The sequence below is a fragment of the Nesoenas mayeri genome (assembly GCF_963082525.1).
Source record: "Nesoenas mayeri genome assembly, chromosome: 6".
In the NCBI taxonomy this organism is placed as follows: Eukaryota; Metazoa; Chordata; class Aves; order Columbiformes; family Columbidae; genus Nesoenas; species Nesoenas mayeri.
Genome location: NC_137545.1, coordinates 31,073,809 through 31,097,922, shown reverse-complemented (window position 1 = coordinate 31,097,922; position 24,114 = coordinate 31,073,809). Strand labels below are relative to the sequence as shown.

The 24,114-nt window shown below is 36.2% G+C and overlaps 1 protein-coding gene across 5 annotated transcripts in view; it reads right to left on the bottom strand.

Moving 5' to 3' along the window:
- PTPN4 (protein tyrosine phosphatase non-receptor type 4) overlaps positions 1–24,114 on the bottom strand; it is a 117,392-nt gene that overhangs the window by 12,966 nt on the left and 80,312 nt on the right. For 3 of the 5 annotated variants that reach the window (XR_013922275.1, XM_080346752.1, XM_080346753.1), the window contains 11 exons: positions 18,249–18,383; positions 16,866–17,024; positions 11,788–11,947; positions 8,771–8,854; positions 8,631–8,687; positions 7,147–7,303; positions 5,501–5,667; positions 4,095–4,185; positions 3,949–4,010; positions 3,063–3,209; positions 835–963 (listed from right to left, as the gene is read on the bottom strand). Coding sequence is in view for 4 of the 5 variants with exons in the window: in XM_080346752.1 (XP_080202878.1) it covers positions 835–963; positions 3,063–3,209; positions 3,949–4,010; positions 4,095–4,185; positions 5,501–5,667; positions 7,147–7,303; positions 8,631–8,687; positions 8,771–8,854; positions 11,788–11,947; positions 16,866–17,024; positions 18,249–18,383 (1,348 nt within the window). In the remaining variant the exon portion in view is untranslated. Of the gene's footprint in view, positions 1–834; positions 964–1,554; positions 1,670–3,062; positions 3,210–3,948; positions 4,011–4,094; positions 4,186–5,500; positions 5,668–7,146; positions 7,304–8,630; positions 8,688–8,770; positions 8,855–11,787; positions 11,948–16,865; positions 17,025–18,248; positions 18,384–24,114 lie in introns of those variants that run through there. The other 2 variants (XM_080346755.1, XM_080346754.1) reach the window with 2 other exon arrangements.

Genomic DNA, 24,114 nt, shown 5'->3' with positions numbered 1-24,114 from the left:
AGCTGCATTTCAAAGAACAGGAGTTACGGCACTTGAAGTAACCTCCAGGCACAGAATCATTTACGGAGGTTCCACTACTGGTAACAAATCAGCAGTTGTCTCAACATGACACAGGAATTTTAACTGCAAACTGACTGAAAGGCAGGTCTATAAAACTGGCATCTCATCTGGTAACCCAAGCAGTGAGAAGCCAGTACCCAAACTAAATTCCAAATACTTATTTCCAAACATTTCTGAGATTGAAATGCCAGCTGGGGAGGCTCTGAAAACCACACGTGCCCTGAAAAATCACGGAATGCATGTTCAAGAAGGTCCTTGTTTACATGTGGTCACCAATCCCAATTCATCCTTCTCTCAGCAGTATTTATCTTCCATCTACTTGCACATATTCTCCAAGACAAAATTATTAAGAACTGTTTGCCTCTACAGAGACAGATTTTCAGCTGCGATAATGAAATACCTCTAGAAAACATCAGGGGAATAAGAAGTTTATAAACTTCTTAATTACTCTTTCTTAAGCCAGGGCATGAAAGACACCACCAAAGACTTTTAACAGAAATAATACATATTTTCAGTGATTTTAAACCAATTAATATGATTATGGAAACTCAATCTTCGTGATATTTTGCTAGTGAAAGGTTTGTTACCATTTTAAGAGCAGAATTTTTATTGGGTAAGTAGACGGCAATATGAGTAGTTTTCTAAAGGCTTCTAGAAATAAACAGTTCTATTTACGTGGATATGCCAAAAATTGAAAAGAAAATCTGATTAAGTTTTATCTAGTCTCTGAGGATTTCAGATATTAATACTTAAAAATGTATATTATGATTTTACCTCCAGATTAGTCAATGTCATTTCTCGAAAGACATAAGCAGGATTTCCTTCTTCTGAATGGCAGGTAATTTGGAAATTCCCATATGATGAGCTTCCTGATGGCTCTGGCCAGTACTGATGGCATTTAACCTAAGGTCAACACATTTTTAAAGATGCTTGTGTTTAAATTCACATAGTAATATTTTGGTTCTCTCTAGTACCTTATGCCTTTGTTCATGAAAGACTATTTTGATAATTCTGTAATCACTATGAATTTACTTACCAAATAGACTGTGTTACCTAATTATTGTTTATAAAATAAGGTATTGCAGAGATTTCCTGGTTCTCTTTTCAAGAGGACACATGCACCAGCTCTTAAGGTTAGTTTAATTGAAGATGGATGCCTTTAACATTAATCTGAATTATTTATAGATATACTTTTTTAACACTTGAGTGACAAAGATGCTGCTTCATAAACATTTTGATCTCCAAAATCCTAATCTAATCTTCTCAAAGCACATTTATATGGGAAAAGAACAAAAAAAAAGGCTATTAGCAACAAAAAAGTTGCTAAAATAATACAGAAATTATGGGGATAAAGATGGTGGGCTTTGAAGACTCTTGATCAAGTCTTCAAACGTGAATGAAAACTTCAAACACTAAGATTTTCAGATACATGGCTTGAATGCCTAATTACAGGGGTCATTTCAGCTCAAGTGTACTTTTGTTTTTCCAACCCACCTGGCGATTCTTTAAGAGCAGCCAGATGTGCAGACTTCCTGCTCCACTGAGACATCCCGGCAAGCAGTAGGACAGTGATGTCTGTAGCCTCGGGATCAGCTTTAGAGCAGGGAGTCTGCCTATGGGTATAAGACAGATAAGTGCTTTCATTTCATCATTAAGCAGCTCTCCAAAGAACTCCACAAATATCATCACTGAAGGGGTGGGGGAACCTCAGAGAACTGCTATTTCAAGTCTGTTCTCAGCAGATCTGCAAAGAGAACTCAAACTAAAAGGGCACTTGTACTGAAATTCCCTCTAATCATGTTTATTTGGGAGCAGGCAGCATCATATCTACACTGAGTCACTGAAAAACAGTTTTAAAACACTGCAACTCGCCTTCTATTACTATTATTCCAGGTTATCATTTCTATCCACATACTCAACCGGCCAGTGCTACTGTGAATGCTCCAGACTCTAAACCAAGTAACTCTGGAATTACACTGTGTAAAGGGCAAAGCTGCATATAAACAAAGCTATTAAGGAGAAAACTAGAGCTTAAAAACAAACAAACAAATCTCAAAACCCAAAACCCCACAACCCCAAAACAAACCAACCACAGGACACACCTGAGGCCATTTATAGCACTATTAAACAATTATTTATAGTAACTTATAACTCTAATTACTTTCTTACTAGTACTCTATTTTTACTCATTTTTGTATGGAAATGACTTAAAGGACAATGATTCTTTCATATGATTAAACAAATGTTTATAGTCACAGAACATTTTATGAAAAATATTAGATTTCAGGATTATCATGGATTCTCTTAAAGACAGCCGTCCAGGCATGGGCTCTTAAAAATACAAAGCTGCGTTAGGCTGCCTTAAAAAAATCCACCTCTCTACATATCGAAGAACTAATCTACAAAAACTGCTGAAACTTCTTGGAGATCCTTTATTTTAAATTTAGAGAAAAAAATCCTATGAATGTAAATGCTACTTGCTTTTTGCAATAAACGTCAAACAAGGAAGTCTAAAAATACTTTAAGAAATAAACGCAGACTTTGAGTTCAAAGTATTAGCCACGCTAACAATATCAGAAGGTTTAAAATGTAAGCCATCATTGCAACGCTACTAAGAATGCGCTGTCCTTATGAAAAATCTCATAACCATAGACTCACAGAACAGTTTGGGTTGGAAGGGACCTTTCCAAAGCTCATAATTTCAACAGCCCTGCCAGAAGCAGACACATCTTCAACCAGGTCAGGTTGCTCAGAGCCCCATCCCGCCTGGCCTTGGATGTTCTCAGGGATGGGGCATCGACCACCTCTCTGGGCAACCTGGGCCAGTGTTTCACCATCTTCACTGTAAAAAAATTCTTCCTTATATCTAGTCTAAATCTACCCTACTACCCCTTGTCATATTACATGTCATAATAGTACATTTCTCTCATCTTTTAAAGGCTAGTCATCAACAGAGTTTTAGAAGATTATGCCAGTGGTATTTAAGGAAATCTTTTACTTACTCTGCCCCGTTCAACTTGAGTTGTTAACATTACAACCATAGATGAGCCTTGTTCCCAAGTCATCTGCCAAAAATCAGGACAAGTGTTCGGTAATGGACCTTGACAAGCAATGTACTGGTTTATTATTGTGGAAGAAGGGATTTCCATCTAAGAGAAGACAAAGTCATTATTTTAATTCTTACCGCCAGTGCAAGTCAGGCATCAGACATTTAGTGTTTAGTAACTAAGACATTAAAAAAAGCATTAACTATATTCATTCTATTTATTTTAAGTTAGTAAGCATGGATTGGCACAGATAAAAATTCTTCAAAGTGTCTCACACACAAAATTATTACAAAGATCCAAGTACAATTCACATATTAACTGACAGCATGTAGCTGCCATAATCAAGATTAGTGGTAAAAAAAAGAAAATCATTCACATGCAAACATTTAATGCTCTGTGGGTTTCTGACACTAGCTTTAAAAATACTGATCTTGGAATTTAATTTCATTTTTGGTTTTTGTTCCTGAAAGGAAAAGTAAGTAACTGTAATTCTGTTGTGACTGACAATGAAAAAAGAAAAGGAAAAGAAAGTGAAGAAACTGCTGAACACTACTGCCATATTAGTAATGGGAAAAGAAGAATTCCTCTGGTAGAGACCTGTTTTTCCCATAGTGTTGTTTTCTTTTTTCTTGGTTTCATTTATAAAAACACCTGCCACAAAGCATCAGTAAATAGGTATAACTGCAGTAAATTTCAAACCATCTTACTACAGGTTTATCAGCCATTCCAGTCTTACTTAGATTTATGAAAATGTTGTTGGTTTTTTTTTTTAAATCGACTTCTCCATTGAAAAACTGCCAAATTACTTAATGTCAGAAGCTCTTTTAAAAATACGACTCACATTTATATAATTTGCATTGATGTAATCTTCGTTACTTTTTAAAATAACCCGTGTAGCATCATCTGAAAAAAATTTTAGAAAGATGTTACTTATTTACTAACCACAGCAAATACTTTTAGAGCACATATACAAACACACATACTTACAAGGCGAAATGTCTCTGTATCTATTTTTGGAAATGTTTTGAGGTAATCTAGCACAAGACATTGTCATTCCAGGCTTTTTCCTATACAATTGCTAAAAGACAAAAATGATGGTGAGACTATAAGAGATGCAAAAGATCCGTGAGTTTATTGTTTGCCTAGCGGTATTTTTTAGAACATAAACTACTGAGCAACAGTAACTTCAACACACATGAAAATACTTTTCAAAAGAAAGTACTATGAATTTAGTTATGCTGTGGGACCACTGAAAATAATTATGACATGATCATAATTTGTTTAAAGACAAACTGAATTTTAAATTTCAAGCTTCCAGAAAAACACTGATCCAGAGACAAGTCAATTTTGTAGCCTGGCAAGGGAATGGACTGACACCGACACTCCACACGGTGATTTGGGGCAAGCAGATTGTGTTGTATATAAGTCATCTACCTACACTGCAGTTTCCTTTTTTTTTTCAGATGTCCTTCTGTATTTCAATAACTGGGCTACCTTGTCCTTTTTCACCACAAAGTGTCCTTTGAGAGGCTCCCACCCTCTCACGCCTCAGCCGTGCACTGCCACAACCCCTGTGCTGTGAACAGTGTCAGTGAAAGGACCCAGGTTCTACGGAAAGCACTTTAAAAACTTTTAAACACTGAACCTGTTTGGGAGACTGGAAAAGGATGGTAAAAGAAGGATTTTAAATCACTTTGAAAAAATCTTTTATTTCTACATATGAAAGTAGAATTTTACCCAAGTTCTTAAAGAATAGTATATAAACATGTTTTATAAATACATGTTGTAATACATAACGCTAGGTCTCCATTTGGTGAGGAATTCAGAGAATTCACACTGCTGTGTTTTACAAACCTACTGCTTCCTGCTTTAAGCCACTCAATCTCACGCATTAAAGATGGAATAGTATCAAGGCACAAGTTAGTGTGAAAGAAAGACTATAGCTATCAGCAGCTTAGGACCCCACAGGAAGCGCTTCTGAAATATGTCATTAAAAAAAATCAACTATTTATAAAAGACATTGTTACATTAACCCTTAAGATTAGGGTTGTAAACCTTAAGACTGGGGTTGTATTTTCCATTGGTAATTTTACCTTCCCTCATTGAGATGGTCCATAAAATGCCAACAGCTAAGCTGTCATTCAGTTTCTACAGTAACTTGGATAGGGAGTAACACTAAAAACTAGTATTACGATTATTCTATGCCATGAGTTTGCACATACAATACAGGACTGGATTATTTTCATTATTTTTCTTTCAAGAGTGTAAGACAATTGTTTTGCTAAAAGATGCTGACTCTACTGAAATTTAACTGAAGTCTGCTCTGTTTAAAATAACTACTAACCCAGAAGACTTGGAACCTGCACAACAGCTACAGGCGACACTGTACTCACATCAAACTGAGCCAAAACAGTTCCAGTGATGAGCCCCTCTGCCAGCTGGATCATGGACTCCCTCAGAGCATTATCATCCTGATGGACACCATCAAGTGGAGATTTCTCAGGGATGTACTGGAAGTCAGGCTCACTCTCCAGCTTCTCTTCCACAACGTCATAGACAGCTATAACAAATAAAGGTATGAACACTCTGGCTGAACATGCTGTTTGGCAAGTAAAATTAAGTCATTCATTTAAAACAGCAAAAATGTGTTTCTTCTGTAGAAAAACCTACATTCATTAACATGCTGATTTTAGTCCCCAACAGCAAGGGCAAGTAGCCTTTCCTGATCATTATAATCCATGACAAAACCATTTTTTTTTTGTTTAATAGTAATTTTAAGTGAAAGTACATCAGTGACTGCTAAAATTTTCATCAAAACACATTATGCCCTGCCTCGTCTGACATAACTCCCTAATCTCAGATTCTCACATCGTGCCTCTGAAGTGATTATAGTTACATTTATTTTTACTTTTAATTCACTTTGAACTGATACAGGCTTCAGTAATTAGGGCAAGATGTGCAGACCACCTGAGAAAATGGCATTAATATATGCCATTATAATGCTATTAATGCTGTATGCATGCTCTGCTTATAAATAAACTGAAAAACAACATGTATTTTCTACTATAGGTAACAGAGACATTTTCTGTTAGAGAGCCTGTTTTTAAATAATATCCCATGACCGCAAGGGAGGAAACAGGCAACTCCTCACTTCTACAACTCAAATGTTTTTATCCAGAATACAAAGATAATCAATATACAAGGGGAAACTATTTCAGTAATTTGTAAACAGAGCTAACAATTTTACCCCCCAAAAAAGTGACAACACAAAAGCTGCAAGAGAAGTTAGCGAATGAGAGGACAAGTGGAGAGGGCAAATAAGTGAATAAAGGAAAGGCTGATGTACTCTCCTGTACTAATTTCAATTATTCCAATAAAAAATAATTATTTTTTATCTTGCTTTTTCCTCTGCAACTTCTTCGCACACCCTAATTATAATTGGGATGTGCAAAGACTTAAATCCAGTGACCATCTGCTGGCAATGCTCCAACAGTGCATTTCATGAATATATTGCACAAGCTGTTATTTAGACTGCATTTTTAGCACTTGCTTCTATTAAGCCTCTTCAAGTAGAAATGTTACCAGCTGTTCTAGATTGTTTTAAAAACACATGGAAGGATTTTGCATATATAGACCTCTCAAGTCATCCAAACACTGGGTGTTTGGTGAGGCAATTTTGTTTATTTGTGTTCCTTAAGGGAATAACAGCAACCTCAGAAACTCCATTCAATATCAATATAGCTTTCTGGACATTTTTATCAACAAGACTGAGAACACAATTTAAATTAGCTCTTTATTAGAAATATTTCATCTCTGCGTTTTGTAATAATTTCCAACACTTAGTTATGCACAGCTCCTTAGAGTATGGGGTTGACCACGATTTGTACAAGACACAGTGTTGTTGCAATTCCTTTTCAAGGAAAGGAGTTCTTTCTTACAAGGAAGTTGAGTATTCCATCTCAGGACACAAAACTGAGGTTAGAAAATGACAGCAAGGTGTGGATTTTTAAAAAATTATTATTATGTACAAATTACTCACCATTGGGTCGAACTAGGAGCACAAGTTCCCCTGAATGTCTCTCACAGCTAGCTTTAATAAACATAACAACTTGATCGTGAGTATGTTCTGCTATATCCCTGCCGTTAATCAGTACAACCTGGTCCCCTTCATTCAAACGAGGGACACAGAGATCAGCCTGCAAGGTGAAAAATAATTTTAAAACAGTCTGTAAAACAAGACATTTCCAGTTTCTCACCTTAAAATAGCAACTTAAAGTAACTATACTTGAGGGCTTGAATCCTAACAGCCTAGTTGCTATGGTTGCTGCACTGTATTCAAATGATAAATTTAAGTCTTACACAATACATAAGACAGTGCCATTCACATCAACAAATCAATCTGCCACTGGGAGGTGACTGTCATTGTAACGTCTTTCGGCAGCTGTTACTCCACTTCTCTGGTTGAAGCAGAAAGCTCCTCTGTTTGCATCACAATTTGTATAGGAAATTGAAAAGCAAGATGTTCCTATCTTTGCAGGGAAGGGAACAACATGTCAAAGCCTTGTCCAAATCAATTTCACAGGCTTAAATGTTTCAGGTGTGAAATATCACAACTGTAACGAAAAGAGTAAGGCAAGGACCAAAAACAATGCACTAATCCCAGTAATCCTAGAGAGAGGAATCAGGTAATAAAAATTGTTATTATAATCGATCTAAACATGGTTGCAGAAGAGCACATGCCATCACCAAATATCCTCTCCTTAGAGTGTGAATGTTTGAAGCATTCAGCCAAAATTGTTACTAAATATTTTAGAGATAGCAATTAACAAGGACAAGAACAATGTTCTTGGTAAACATTTTAATGGTTTTGAAGAGTCAAAAAAACAAACAAAAAACCCCTCAAAAAACTGTTCATCTCAAGAGTTAGCAAATGAACAGTTTACTCTAAAAGGTATAAACAGAGCTGACTCCAGTCAGCTGAATACCAGGTCAGTATTTCTGGCAATCAACTGACAAAATATTGTGCCTAGTTTGAAGACACTATTGATAGTCACTAAACACCAGTAATAACAGACAATCAGACCTGATGAATGATTCATGATGCCTGTTTTTAATCTAAATTGTGGCTTTATTCAGCAACATCTGTCACTAAAATAAGAGAGATTTGCTATTTTAGTTATTCTTATCATCATATGAATGCCTATGTTTTTTAAAAGTTACAAAGTAAATGTATTTTTAGGATGATACAGCTCAAGAAACAGTGGGTAATGAACATCTGTAACTCCCTGTCATTTTCAGGAATTCAATTTTGTTTTAGTAAAAAAAATATTTTTGAGGACTGAAGAACTTTTAAAAATATGTTATATAGCCCCATCAAATTCTCAGTGCACAGAATTTGCTTTGTTAGGATAATGTTCTAGCACAAACTAAATTTGATAGGCAACTGTGAAATAATTTACAGTTCTGAATACATACTCAAGATACAAAGATATTGCTACCAAGTTTGTTTTTTTGATAACTTACAGGTGTTCCTGGAGCTACCCTGGACACTATTACTGGCATCTTCTGATCATATCCACCCTTAAAAAAAATTAAATCAGTAATAAATTACAAATGTCAGAAAATAATATTAACAGACATGAAGGACATAGATGTACTCTTACCTTTACATTGAAGCCAAATCTTCCATTTTCATCTGGTTTCATTCTGATCATAACAAGATTGTCATGGGGGACACCACCATTGGGCTGGTGAACAGAAATTATATGAAAATATATTTTGTTCATAGTTAGACATTGAAGATATTATACTCCTTACCAAGTAATTGCTGCGGGACACTTGAAAAAACATCATGTAATAGTGTGAATGTCTTGAGTTCGGCACAGAAAGGAACAGTTACACATTTAAAAGTCACGGACATAACTAAGTTAAAATTGTGTTCTGCCAAAACAAGCCCACAGTAAGAAACTATCAGAAAAGGCTAATTGGCTCAAAGCAGTCTTAAGAAAAAACATTTACTAAATGGAAATTCCTTAAATTCATCTTAATTAAGACCACGATGAAAAGCCTGCAGTAAGAATGCAATACGATGAAAAATAAGGTCATTGAAGGTGTATTGTTTTTAACAGCAATATGGTGAAAGCACGCAAGGACAAATCTGGCAACAAAATATTGGTTCCATAACCCTTACTCCATTTCCAGTGCTGTGGAGCGTGAGGTGTGACACGTGCTTGGCACTGATCAAGCTCTGACAGTTTTAGCTGCTTTCTTTCTGGTTTCATCCTGATCACAACACCACCGTTAAAGGAACTACCAATAAACTGGGGAACAACAGATCCTTTTTTAATCTCGAAAAATCTATTTAGTGCCATTGAAGTGATTTCTAGTTCATTTCCATCACTATTTATTTCACAAACTGAGCATTAGCTACTATTCCTATAGTTTCTATGGTGAGGATGTGAAGTATTGATAAAGAAATTTGTTTCAAGGATGTTTTCAGTGTTACCAACTACAGCCAAAGCATGACTCATATTCAGATAAGAAGAAAACAAAAACTTATTAAAGCAAACATTTCTATATGTAAGAAAGTTCAAACCTGCAGGTTCGACAGGTAAAAGAAGGCTGCTCAACTTGGCTCATAAAAAGTTAACTCAATTACAGGCGTTTCAGCTCTTGGTTAAAACAAAACTTTCCAACCACAGCCCCACCAACACATAGTAATGAAAAGACGAAAAAATTGGGGAAAAAGAGGAAAGTAACAGCATAAGAGATGTTAATGAGAAGGAAGGGTGCTTTGGAAGCCTGAACATATGCAAATCATTTTAGCCTATGTTCACTGGCACAGGAGACCAGACTCAGGTTCCTGGGCAGAATGAACAACCACCAAGTGCTCACCTGCAGCATTTAGCAACTTTTATGCTATTACATTCCCTAGACAAAAAAGGGAATAATCATTTCCTGCTTTAAAAGGCCCTTTTGAGCAGCTGCTTGTAACAAGGAACCCGAAGAGAACACTGTATATCATCATTAATGTGTTCAACTGAAGGGGTTCCTGCCCACACCTGTTCTCAAATACTGCTGGACATTCTCAGACTGGATATGTAGGGATGGCACATGGAGCAAAATATTGTCATTCCCATACCATTCTAAAGGGATTCCTCGTACATACAACAGATGAAAGAAATTCAATGACTGAATTAAATCCAATTGGTGTGGGCTTTTCCTTAAAATATTTGAGATGGAGAAGCACAAGAGACCTTAGTGGTGCAGGAACCTGAAGTGCATTCTGGGCAGAAAAACAGCTTTGAAAAAAAACCAAACAAACCTTCATTCCAAATCCTAAATGTCCAGTTTCATAAAATTTCAGTCATGCTGCATTCCTTCTTCTCTAATGTCCAAAATAAAAAGCCATCAGCAGACCAAATCAGAACCACATTTACAACAGCGGACTGCTTTAAGGGAGGCTGCATAGATATGGGCCACTGGACCACAGCAAACAATTACACTGACAATGCACAGAGCAAAAAGAATCTCATTCTCACTCAGCTGTGTTGCTTTTGCAGAACTAAAAGGAGTTAAGAAAACAACTGAAAGTTATTTTTGTCAATTTGGTAAAGATAACTGAATACAGAGCAGAAAAACTTGATGAGTAAAGTCGTGTTTATCTTTTAAAACAGAACAGTACATTACTATGACTCAGGTAAGCATTGAGAAAATACAAAGGTGTTGACAGTTCATGTTTTGTGCAACATTCCCAAATTTCTCATAAATTTACAAGTTTCACTTTCAGAAGTTTTATTAAAACCCCACCTATGAAATATGTTTTTTATGGGAATCTTAACTTTGTAATGTGGGCTGAGATAACACCTTATGCTTAAGAGTTCAAAATGTAAATGAAACTGAACCAAAGGCATTTCTAAAATATCAGTTTTGGGAGCTGACTCATAATTTTGAATGTCTGAGGTTGGCAAACTGTTTATGCAATATTTGCTACATCTGGATGTTAAAACAGTTTACCCATCCTGCAAAACATTTATTATCCCACATCAGTATAAAACCAAGAACCACTTGAAAACTTCTGGAAGGACAAAAGAAAATAAAAAGTGGTGAGGTCTCAGCCAGACAATAATCAACTGACTAGCTTAGTCATCTAGCTTAAGTGTGGAAAAAGAACTTTTGCTGAGATTTTTAGATTCAGTGTCACAGGTCTCTTTCCTAGAGTCTCTTTCTTGGAAATTCCGATGAAAAATGCAACCACAGATTCAAGAGGCCTCTTCTGACAAAACTGTTCTAGGAGCTGGTAGGCACTTCTAGTTTCAGCTTTTTGATAAAAGCTGAACGCCAGTGGTAGTGTCTGCAATGTTGTCTTTAAAAGTGATGGTTAGTGATTTCTCAGGGAAGAGGTTAGTCAGAAATTTCTGCATGTGCTGAAAAGCTGATGTTCAAAATGTTTGCATATCCATCCCAATGTAGTCACATCTGATGACAACTGACAAAGGACTAACTCCAGCAGATGGAAACAATAGCACGAGCTTGCAAAGAGACAGCCTGTATAATGGAAATGCTGCAGTGTAAAGCATAAACACAACAACTCTCTGAAATGCATCAGAACCAAAGTCATGAAAAGCAGGATGATCATCCAATAAAAAGCAGAACGATTAAACTAGATCCAAAAACTTACTGTGGATTTTTCAGGAGATGCAGGAACATCAAATGTTTCATTAATATGGTTATCCAGTTCTTGCTGCGAGTGCGAATGATGAATTTGGTTCCAACTGTTCTTTTTAAACTGTTTGGGCGGTAATGCAGGAGGCTGCCCATCTATAGGAGTCTCTTGAGATCTAAATCCAAAATAGAAGTATGAAGTAGAATGATCATGAGATATTGACATTTTTTTTCAGGCTTCTGAATAAACTGAAAATGCTTGAAGAAACTCAAGTATACGAGAGCTGTATAATGTATTTTTAGAATCTCAAAAATGTACTGTGGTACAATACATTGGAAGTGTATGTTTGGACATGTTTCTGCATGTTTCTTGACAAGCAACTGTACACAGAATGATTAAGTCCATCTTTTATACATTATATTTTTAAAATTATTTCAGCACTCTTAACCCACTTTATGTTGGAATACTGTAAAATTCACTGTATGTATAATCTGCACTCTTGCTAAAAGCCATATTTCTATAATGGATATGACAATATGTCTTCCTCAGTAAGGAAATCAATTAGTTTGCCTCTTAAATTAATGCCTGCAATTTAAATCTTAAAATCAGAAACAAGCAGCATAATAAAGTGCACCCACGCTAGTCCTTGGCTTTTGATCTAAAAATAGGAGGAGTGCAAGCTGAAGACAACTCAACTGTCCCCCTGCACTTACTTGAAAAGCCTATTAGAGATCATAGTGTTAAGTCTCAGTTTTTCAATGTAATAGTATACATATACAGTTCAAGAGAACTTTGTTTTTTTCCCCTCTTGAACATATTCCCCTTTGAAACATGTGCAGCTTTGAAATGCTGGTAAAAAAAGCATTCATCACATGCATTTTTAGCTCAGTTATAACACCATTACTGAAAACGAAATAGCAGAAAGCTCTCTGTTTGAGATCTGCAAGCACTCTACTGTAGATTAATAAAAATGTTCTCTGTGTTTATATGTAATGTAGACAATTTCCCTTATTAGTCCTTTTGAAATAAAAGCTTAACTGCATAATTTGTATTACATAAGTATATGATTCATCTTTCGTTATATGGCTTTACATTTAAGAATTAAGAACATTTTGAGAGGCCTAAAAGGGCAGTTCGCACATAGTTCCTATTAACTTGGCTTGAATGCCAGTTTCTAAATACCAGCAAGGATACGTGCCTTCCTCCCCATGAACCACATTAAAAGCTATTATTAAGTCATTTAATGACTTATGACAACAGCCTACTGAGACTAGTGGCAAATCCAGAAAAACCCATCAAGAATGAAGTTGCAGGTTATAGCTAAATCTAAACAGAATGCTCTAACCAGAAATGGGTGTCTCTGTTCTTTCTTCCACCCACAGCCTCGGCCTGTTCCCCAAAGCCCTTCGGTGCTGGTCGCTCGGCTCAGGCAGCTCACCCTGCAAGCAAAAATCCACCCGCTCTTTGGCCAAGCCTGGGTAGCTACCCCAAGGTGAAGTGGTTGGTGACAGGGGAGGGAAGGGCGCTCCCCAAAGCCAAAAACAGGACACGGTCCCTTGGGTTCTCAGCAAGCTGTAGAGGCGCCTCAGAGCTCAGCAAACACCCTCCGCAAAGAGGGGCGAGCAGGGAGCAGGGCTGGGGGACGACTCTGGCCACACAGGACTGGCAGGACACAGCACAACAGCTCAAGTTGCTGCACCTTAAGAAAACCCAAGGTACACATCAAGTTCCATGCCCTATAATCTTGTTTCTATGCAGTTAAAGAAAGGCAGATCCCAGACACGTGTTTTCCAATAAAAACAATGACAAAAAATCAGATCACAATTGTCTGCAGTGATTTCAAATAAAGGATGAACTTCTTTCAAAAAGCACAAAAACGTAAAGGGAAGCGAAACACTTCACTTTGAAAAACCACGTTTTCCATTCCAGTTTTTAAAAATTTAGTCAAATTTCTTAGAAAACAAAATATTGATAAAGTTTTCAGTCAATTAATGCAAATAGTACATTTGAAAAAATGTTAACAATATTTTTTTCTGTATATTTTTGCTTAATTTCATCTTTTAGAATATATGTTTTTTCATGCAGTGTTAAAAGAAAAAAGAAAAGTACTAATTGTTCAGTATCTGATATTGGAAGAATCTCATGTTCAAAACACTATTGAATAAAAATAATATTTCTTAACACTTTTAAATGCAAGTGACAGCAAATAGAGCATATCATCCTTACATTTTTCAGGATAAGCAGCTTTTCTAAATTGATTTTTGTGGAGAAAGAGGAAAATATCACGACTGCTGACATTTGCAAAATGAATTTTCAAGGCAGCTATAAATTATTTAGACGCTGACTTACAAAGGTCACCCAGAGCTTTTTAACTGCCTATGTATTTATTCATTGAAGTCTGGCCAGCACAGATTATTCAGCCTTTTAAGTGAAGGGCAACACAGTTATGTATTTTCCTGAAAACAATTACTCCTGAGAGTTTTAAATGGAATAAAAAAGGAACAGAAAACATGAGACACAAAGAAGTCATTCTGATGAAAGTAAAGGATGGGATCTTGTGTTTGACTAGATGTCTGTACACACATGTCAAAAAACACCAAAAAATTCCTTTTGAACATACAAACTTACAGAAAAGATTGGAAAAGTCACTTAAATTAACATTTTAGAAGCAGTAATACAAGTACTGTAATATATTAGCATAACGAATTGTGAGAACTAACAATCAAGCCTTGGGCAAAAACTTCACTGCTTTGTATTTGCCCAGTCAGCTTTGAATTTCCTTCTGAATGCTCAGATAATGGCAGTGAAAGCAGCCGATTCTGTGGGCAAAGCAGCTCCCTGGTACTGCACTCAGCCATTTACATAATAATAAAATAACACGCAAACCCGGGCACTGACAAGCTTTGGGTATTCTTGTTGAAGATATCCGGTCTGACCTTTTAATATATTAAGCAAAAGTTTCCTACGCACCCCCATAAATTTATTCAACTAAACACATATCATGTGCTTTTGTAATTTAAGGATATCATTACCCCAGAGAACTACAAGCAGAAATCTCTCAATTTAATTTTGAATAGCAAATGCAGATGAAGAAAAATATGAATTAAAGGTTGTATTAGCTATGTTAATAATACGCTCCTAAACTTCATCAAAACCAATTTATTTTGCTATGTTGACTCCAAACAGAGATAAGTAAACCTATCAGGTTAGCCCTGCTTTTTTACATATGTAAATTTGATCAATAAATAAAAATTCCCAATAAATTAGCAGATGGGTTACTCAAATCTGTTCACTCAGACAGGCCAAACTGGTTAAGAAACAGCTTTTTTGACTGTAAAGTAATAGAATTTAAATTTAGATATCTGATAAGACCTTCATGACTACTACTATCTTTCATAACTCTCAAATCTTGAATCAATAACCCACCTGAAACTTTCAGAAGGTCCTAATGGGATTCAAGTATTTTGACAGTCAACACCCTCATTCTTAAAAATACCTTATGCTTGAAGATTAAATTCCACTTTTAAGCTTCCAACAAGGGAAAACAAAAAAGCAAACCTTAGTGATGAAAGAGCAATGGTTTTTCTTCTTGGGTATAAAAAGAGCGAAATCATGAAAAAGAACAGCCATGGTTGCATAACTGATTTACAAAACCACTTCCTCTCCTCTTAAGGCTCATTTCTATGGCGACTTACACAATAAATCAGGTATTAAAGTAACAAATCCCAAGGACCCTCAGAAATATTTTTTACAACTTAACTTAGAATAAAGGTATAGGAATAAAAGAATATTTAAGAATTGTGCTTGCTTCACTGTATCACCCCACCATTCAGTGTTTCTCGTAACTGACTTCTCTTTGAAGCCTTGGAACAGAAGGAACCTGACCCTGTATGGCCTTAGGACAGCAAAACTCTAATATAAGGAAATATTCACAAGTGTTCCAGTTTTGAGACTCCCCTGCCATGCGAATAGGTTAAAAAAGCCCACCAGAAAAAGCAGATTTTATATTATTAGGCCAAATTACTGTTTTATAAGTCTGACAGCTAAATGACTAGCTGGTGGTCAAATTATAACTATTGTGCCCTGTCATAAAAAGCACCTTTTGTTATTTCACAAAAATTTTAAAATTTTGTATTCATTTCCCTCTCCAAAGTTATGCAGTAGTTAAAACTGAAGGTAGAGTCCAAGCAAGGCTTTAGAACTGTGTTCTAATGGTTTCCTTGGGTAACTTTTCCTGAGACATACAATTTTTTTTATAAACATGTAATTATCTATGTGCTGTTTTATAATTCTCCAATTGTTTTGAAACCATTTGCACAATTTCCCTGATAACAGAGATTACACAAGGGCAAGTTTAGCATTACATGTAGAGCTATGTATAAAAAGCTACAGTGGCAGTGTTAATAAGGTGTATATTGTGCACCTTTTTTCCCCAATTCATCTGTACTATGGCCACAAGTTATCGAGTATTTCAAATCTCTGAATAACTCAACCTTTTTCCATTTGTCATCCTTCTGGACTTAATAAACAATAGTAGTTTTTATTTTGGCCACCAAAGCATAGTATCAGGATAGTTCACCATAACAGAAAAAAGCCCGATAGTGCTATCTTAAAAAAATAAAGATACTCTACAACAACATACAAAACATACTAAGAACCTCAGAATGCTGGGGTGCTAAAAAGGCATTTTGGCCACGTAAAGCTCACTCATACTTCTGTACGTTGACAAAAACCAAATTTCCAAACTCACAGGAATTAAAAACTATCACAAGCCAACATACTTCAGTTCTGTCAAAAAAATAACTTTCGCTTCCTCATCCAGACACTGATGGTCACATTACAGCAAACCCACATTTTCAGTGGATTGGAAGGTATTGCAATCCTGCACCAGGAACATATCAGATATAGGGCTTTACTTCTGGAGCATTTCATTTTCAGTAATACCTATAATAATACTCCCTAAATAACAACGACCTTTCTATTAGATCTTTTGGCTCTCCCCAACCCAAAATTTAACACTTAACAGTGAAGATTTCTGACTTATCTTCAGAAACTCTGCAAGCTACTGTACAGTAACGACCAGCAGAACTTACGGTGATGATTCCAGTATGATGCTGTTGGCCTGAGTGGAAGATGGAGATCGGTGATTCACAAATACTTCACTTGGGGAAGTGTGAACTACATGGTCCACTAAATGTCCAACTGATGAGGGTCGTAACCGGGCTCCTTCTTGAGTGAAGGCAGAGTTGCGACTAAGAGGGAAAGCAGAGCGGTGTAAGGTGAAAAGAATGTTACTGTTAATCTACATTTCTTACACCACTACAAAGGAATGCTAAAATAATTACTTCCTCTCGATGCATATTAAATAATTTAAGATTTCAAAAATCACTGAAACCATTATGTTGTCAGATCAACATGCTATATTTCACAATTTTCTTTTCAAAAGTGTTCCAAAAGTATCTTCATAAACATTAAATAGCTGGGTTTTTTGCCTTTTTTTTTTAATAAAGCCCAATGAAAAGGTTACTGGAATAACAGTTGACTTAATGATAAAAAAAAAAAGAATCCCCAAGAAGAAAAATCCTGGCTCTGCTATGGCAGAACTTAAACCCAATTCATTAAGATGAACATTTTATCCCCTGCATCTTCTCCTAGAAGAATCATAAGCTTTGCACTGAGAGTCTTCTAATTTCTGTGACCCAAAATTTTCCCATTCGAAAACCAGCATAGTGACAGGCATCTTTCTTAAAATACTTTGAAAGATGCATCATTAATTATGTTATGCTATAAGCATCATTCATTTAAAAAAAAATACAAAAGTTTTCAAATGCTGAAGATACTTACAACAGCCTTTTGAGTAATATGTTGCAATGCCAAAGAATCCTAAAACCTTCTGGTTTATGCAATACAAAATTGGAAAATACTGATTGTTTACCCAGTTTTAGCACAGTGAGAAAACAGGTTATTTTCCAAAAGCATTCAGGAATGATTTTTCATTAACTATAAACATAAAACAGAAAGCTGTGAAAAGAGTGAGTTTGGAAAGGAAATGCAGAAAAATTGAGGGGAATAAGCCTACAAGGATTTACGATTAAGTAATTTTTCCCAATGTTTTAAGAAGTGGTATTAACCAGAGTCAATTATTTCTAAAATATCACACAGCTACTATTATCAGGTTTTTTTGTTAGTCAAATGAATAATTTAGTTTTTAACTGTCCTTGAGAAAACTCAAGCTCTCAAATTTAGGGTAGTGTGCTACATCTTACGTTCTTTATAGCCTGAGTGAGAAGCACCTAAAATGCACCCAGAAATAGTTTCTCTTACCTGGAGCTAGATGTTCCAGGGAACCACTCAGCACATAATTTGTGAAGTTATTTGTCTCCACATAACGCATGAATCCCTTTATTACACAAACATTTCACGCACATTAGAGGCAGACAGTCGCTTCTAGGGAGAGCAGATCCGATGCTACTTACTGATTTGGGGTTCCAGGTGGAGACCGTGACGGCAGGCTCTGCGTTTCCAACCTGTCGTCAGACAGTGAGTTCCTACTCACTACCTCCCAGTCCATTCCACTCATTAATTTTCGTGCCAAAGGTTTACTGGGGGATCTAGAAGAGGAAGTAAAATGACTAACCAAAAATTATAGGGGCTAATAGGAAGAAAATTACATAAAATTCACCACAATGAAACTGTGGACGTTCTATCATAGGAAACCAAATTATATGGATGAAAGGTGACTTAATAATGCAAAACTGTATTTACACGGGCAGTTCTGTATTTTTCTCAATATACTGCACTTCATTTTCTGTACTTCGTACAATAACATCGATGACATCCAGTCATCTGGGAAGGAAACAGGCAAGGTGGAATGGGAGCCCACTAAACTTCACGAGGCATTTCTAATGCCTCAAAGAGAATCTGACTCCCACAAAACAGTCAGAGAGGTCTGAACCTTGAAGTAATTCAACTATTCAGCCACCTCAGAAAGAATAAAGCAGTAGAAACACCAGCCAAAAAAACCTCCTAAAGACTTTGAAGAACTGAAAGTGGGGTAGTCATTAACATGGCAACAGAGCTGCTGGGTTTGTTTGCTCATCAGGGATTTCCATCGAGGTGACATGTTCTTTCTTCCAGAACATGTTTTGTCACCTGTAAGGCAGATACAATCATCCTATTTAAAGTTCTTTGCAGGTAGTCAAACTTCATTTGGTTTGTGCAAGAAATGTCCTTCAGGTTAAAGGTTGTTATCGCCAGTGTTTTAATACAGAAGGAATTGTATTTTCTACTCATTGCCCTTTCTCAATATTGAGGAAAGTTTTTCTTCTCATTCTCTAGGGACCCCAGGATACATTCAATCTCCTTCTGCTGTTTTTTTTCACCTGCTTCTTAAGCACACGAGACCATACTTGCAATCTCTCATGAAACAGTATATTTTCTTTTTGTACTGGAAATTATAAAATGAATCATCCAAGAATTGCGGTTGCTTTTTTCTTAGCATCGCACAGGATGGCTCAGTCATCCTGCGACTAAACAGACCCAGACTTTGCTGTTTGTTTTCAACTGAAAATCCCTTAGTCAACAACAAAATTTATTTCTGTCCTTTATCTTCTGATTTATCTTTTAATTTACTGAAAGTGCAAGTCCAGAAGAAGGAACTTTGAGAAATTAAGGAACTACCTGCAAAGAACTTACATCCTTCTGAAAATGAGAACCCAAGTTACAAATACATTTTTGCTTCTCATGGAACATAAAACTCCATGCAAGCCACCACCTCAAGCAGGCTGTCCTCAATATAATCAAAAAAGTCTCCAACAATAACCAACCAAGCATCGTATCGAATAATCTATCTTCACATGCACAAATCCTATTAATGACAATAGTGTTTGTTTAATACTAAAGAAGTGGTGATCTGTGCGTGGCGGGTTTGTCTTTGTTTTTACACCCAAAGCAGTTCTGAACATGCCTTGCCTGCTGCTTTGCTGCTCTCTAAAGACTTACTGAACAAGAGCTGACAAATTTCAGCCAGTTAAGCAAGATGGGCTGCTCTAAATACTACTGTTTCAGTCTTATTCCACTAATGTAATCCACTAATTCATCTAATAGCATATTGATACTGAAAAAAAAAGTGAAAATATCAATTATATAATTCCTGAGGAAAACACATCCAGTTTCTGAGCGTGTATTCTAAACGGTATTTATTTAAATCAAAAGTTATTAGCTTGATAGCATATCAATTAAACCAACATTTCAATTTCTGTAATTTGCTTCAAATGTGAGCAATTCAAACCACTTAGGTATTTTTCTTCATCAACATAGCAAATTTGAGCAGTTCTAAACAGGTAAAATAACAAGAAACCAGCAGAACTGAAAGGCATGCCTGAAGTTGCCCACCCATCATTCTGTTATTAATCAAAGCTCTCGTTAGCCAGACTTGGCTGACCAGCAGATTTGCAGCCAGCAGATTAGCACCAAGGGCCAGCTCTGCCAAGAGCCGGATTCTACTGACCAAAGAATGGGCTGAGGGAAAAACACAGAGGAACATAATATATATATAGTGCTAAATTAGGTAGATACAGGACTACAGATACTGTGTTTTTTGACAGACACGTAAAGGCAGCCACTGAACCTTATTTTCCCTCAGTGAAAAAGCAACAGCTGTAATGACTATAGGAAAGCTGTTTGGTTTTGTGTTTTTTTGTTGTTGTTGTTTAATTTTCAACAACAGTGAAAGAGCACTATCTTTGCCTGTATAAAACAAATTAAATTACAAAGAGAGATACAAAAGTACATAGAAAGGGGAAAAAAACCCACAAGTTTTTCCAAAAATTAAACCCTCAATTGCTTAAAAAAAGCCACCACATTGTATGTAAGTCATAGATCATAACTACATTTTTAAAGACTTCCTCAATCTATGCAACAAATGAACAGAACTCTAAAATGAGAAGCATTACCTTCTTCCTTATTGAAAAAACCTGATGTTAAGAAAACTCACCTTTTATTGTGGATAGGGTCTGATGTCTCAGAAAGAATACCTTACCAACGTGATAAACAGCTGCAGTGTTTATCAGCAAAGGCTCGTTTCAATAATTTTATTAACAGTTCTAACCTCAGAGTCCCACCCACTCATGTTTGTTGCCTCTATTTCCTGTCTCTGCAGAAATTTCAAAGAAAAAATTACCACACTGCAGCACCGAACTTCTCAGTGCTGTGCCTTTTTGATACTAGTTTTCCTGCCAACACTTCTAAATATAACAATAAGCTATTTTATTAACTTTTAAGGTATGTTGTGAAATACTCCTGCAAATTTCTCCTATATCACCAATTTCTTCCAATATTCAAATAACTTTCTAATGGCAGAATGCAGCTGAAGAGATGGGAGGGGGGAGTAAGCTGGAAAAAACTTTTGAAATGCTTTGATAAACTCTGAAATTCTAAATTCCACACCTGTCTGCTCAGTCTGGATGCTTCCATTGCACTGTAGCAAAGGAGACCGATGATTAAAACAGTAAACTATTTTCAGATTCAATTTTTGGTGCATCTGCAAAGACGTTCCTAAACAAGTTGGAAGAAGCCCTATCTGAGGGCTTCTGTTTGAGTAGGGGCAGAGACCCAAAACTTTACCTGCCCCCAAGATCAAGAACAGTCTTACAGGCTGTGATACTACGTCAAACAAGAACAAAATACGAGTAACATGGATGATATTACAAAATGCAACTTAAAAAAAGGCACAAAAATTATATTAGCTCAGCTACAGTACACAAAAGCTTTTTTTGCATCCCACAGGTGAAAGTGCTAAATTCTTACAGGAGCTGGAAAAGAAATTATTGTTTGAGAACACAGGTGGGAATCTTTTAAATAATTTCTGTCCCCAAAAGAATATAACCTGGAGCTACAGCCTTGCTTTGTATTTTGACAAGGAGTGCAGGGAATGCATTTCTCAGACATAAGTGGCAACTCCTGCTCCAGGCTGAGACACTGAAACTATACACGAACCTGCAGATACACCACAAATAACATACATGGTTTAAAGCATGTGAGGAATTATTTAATTAACCTGCACAAATTCATGGTTGAGGCAAGACTGGATTTTTAGAAACGTAATGTTGAGCAGTTTGTAGATGGAAATGGCTGAGATACCCACGCACTATCATACAATGCACACAAACGATCTTCTCTCAACTCACTACAGACCATCATAACTGAACAGAATCAGAATATTTTGCAAGGACTCTAAAAGAAAACATTGCTCTTTAAAAAGTTTCTCAATTCCTGACTTGATCAAACTTTTTTTCACTTTTATTATCTGCTTTAACTCTTATTAGGCTCCTGGGATTTTTTGTACAGGTTTGCTTGGGTTGTGAAAATCCTGCAACAAATGAGGCCAAGAGAAGGACTGTACTGAAGATGAAATATATAAAAAAAAGCTAAACTGCAGCAACACTCTTCTAAACGCTGACATTAGTGCTGCAGGAAGATAAAGAAAACAGCATCTACAAACTGTATCAATTTATTACTCCTTCACATAAGTTGGGTTTTTTTTGGGGCGGGGTGTTGGTGTTTGGGTGGGGGGGTGAATGTTGTTTGGTTGGTTTTGTTTTTTGTTGGTTTTGTTTGTCTGTTTTGTGTGTGTGTGTTTTGGGGTTTTTTGGACAGTACGTTTTAACTGTTTTTCTGATTTGGGAAAATATAATCCATGAATATTACTTCAGCTATTTTTAAAGCAAAATCCTAAGGAGAAACAGCTAAGCCTGCTAATTGTAGGCTGCTTGTTTCATTGAAATGGCTGTTCAGAATTTTCATTTCATGTCTTGTGCTCTGTATAGATGTTCCACTCAGTATGCAACAGCTACCTGATCATTACTTAAGGCAAGTACCATTTCCCAACTTAGAACAAATACGTCACTCAAATAAAATGTTAGTGTAACAACCAGTGTTATTTTCTTACAATGAAACTATTCAAAACTTTGCTTAGGCAGTATTAACTCAAAGAAGGCAGTTTCTAGTTAGATATTGATGATAAAATACGGATAGCTCTAGAAAAAAAAAAAAAACACACTGAAAATATATATATATTTTTTAACTGATCATGAATAAATCTTCTGATGTGGTAATAACAAAAGCAATAGCAATTACTTAATTTTTAATTCATGTCCACTCAATTCTCAAGACAGACCTGACTGTAATGCTAGCACACTCTTGGTTTCATAATAAAAGGCAACCAATACCTGGCAGAACTTTCAAAAGCAACCGAAACAAGCCCGCTGCTCGACAGCTTAAAAACTCTTCAACAATGTGACTTTGTGTGAGAAAGACACACTGAAAAAGGCAGGTTCCAGGAACAAAAATCTCATTATACCTGTAAAACCTTATAAAAGCAAAATGTATCCTCTGTATTTCAACCTGAAATGTAGATGTAGAATACAAAGAACTGAAGATAATGTTCTTAGACTGAGCTTCCTGAACCATATGGTGCTCTAGAACAGTCTTCTCTTTCAAGTTTTTTCACCCTTGAAACTACTAAAAGTCTTTAAGATCGAAAATGCATTAATTTCACACTGTCATGGGGAGGACAGAGGAAGAAACAGATGATCTATTAAAAGCCTTTTGAGGTATATTTGTTACAATACATGTACACGTATTTGCCTCAGACTTTTATCAGTCGTCAACATCACTAAACAACTCAAAAGGTGGTGATGAATGCTGTGTTCCTTAATCTAAAAGCAACAGTGCAAGATAGAATTACTGAGGACAGAAGAGTTTATTAACTAAAAAAAAAAAAAGTTAAAAATACCTGGGAAAACATGAGAGCAATCCTAGCCATTGCTTTCAATTTTATTCAGAGTATATATTACAAAACAAAAGTGACTCCAGCACCACTTGTTCAGTTCTGACTCAAAGTGAAGAGTGCCATCTACAGAATAGGCTTCTAAAACGATAGATATACTCCCCTCAAAACCAATATTGACTCTCCTCCACCCTACTTACTTATGGAGAACCGCTAAGCTCAGAGTGCAACAAGAACAAACAGTTTAACTGATTCGTAACTGTCATTTAGATAATTAAAACTCTGTTGTCACAGTTTTGAGTCTTCTGAGTACTAAACAATTTGCCCCACATAAAAAAGTCTAAGCAGACTTCCCTAGTAAATTAGAGTAAAAAATAATTCTACAGCACACAGAACAAACAGGTCTTACAAAAATCTGCCTTTTGAACAAACATGTCACAGCACTTCTACCCTCAAATCTTTCTAATATGGAGCTCGGTATCTACAGTTTACCCAACTAAAAACTCAAATTATATTATATCGCACAGGCGGAAAGAAAAGGGGGACGGGTAGAA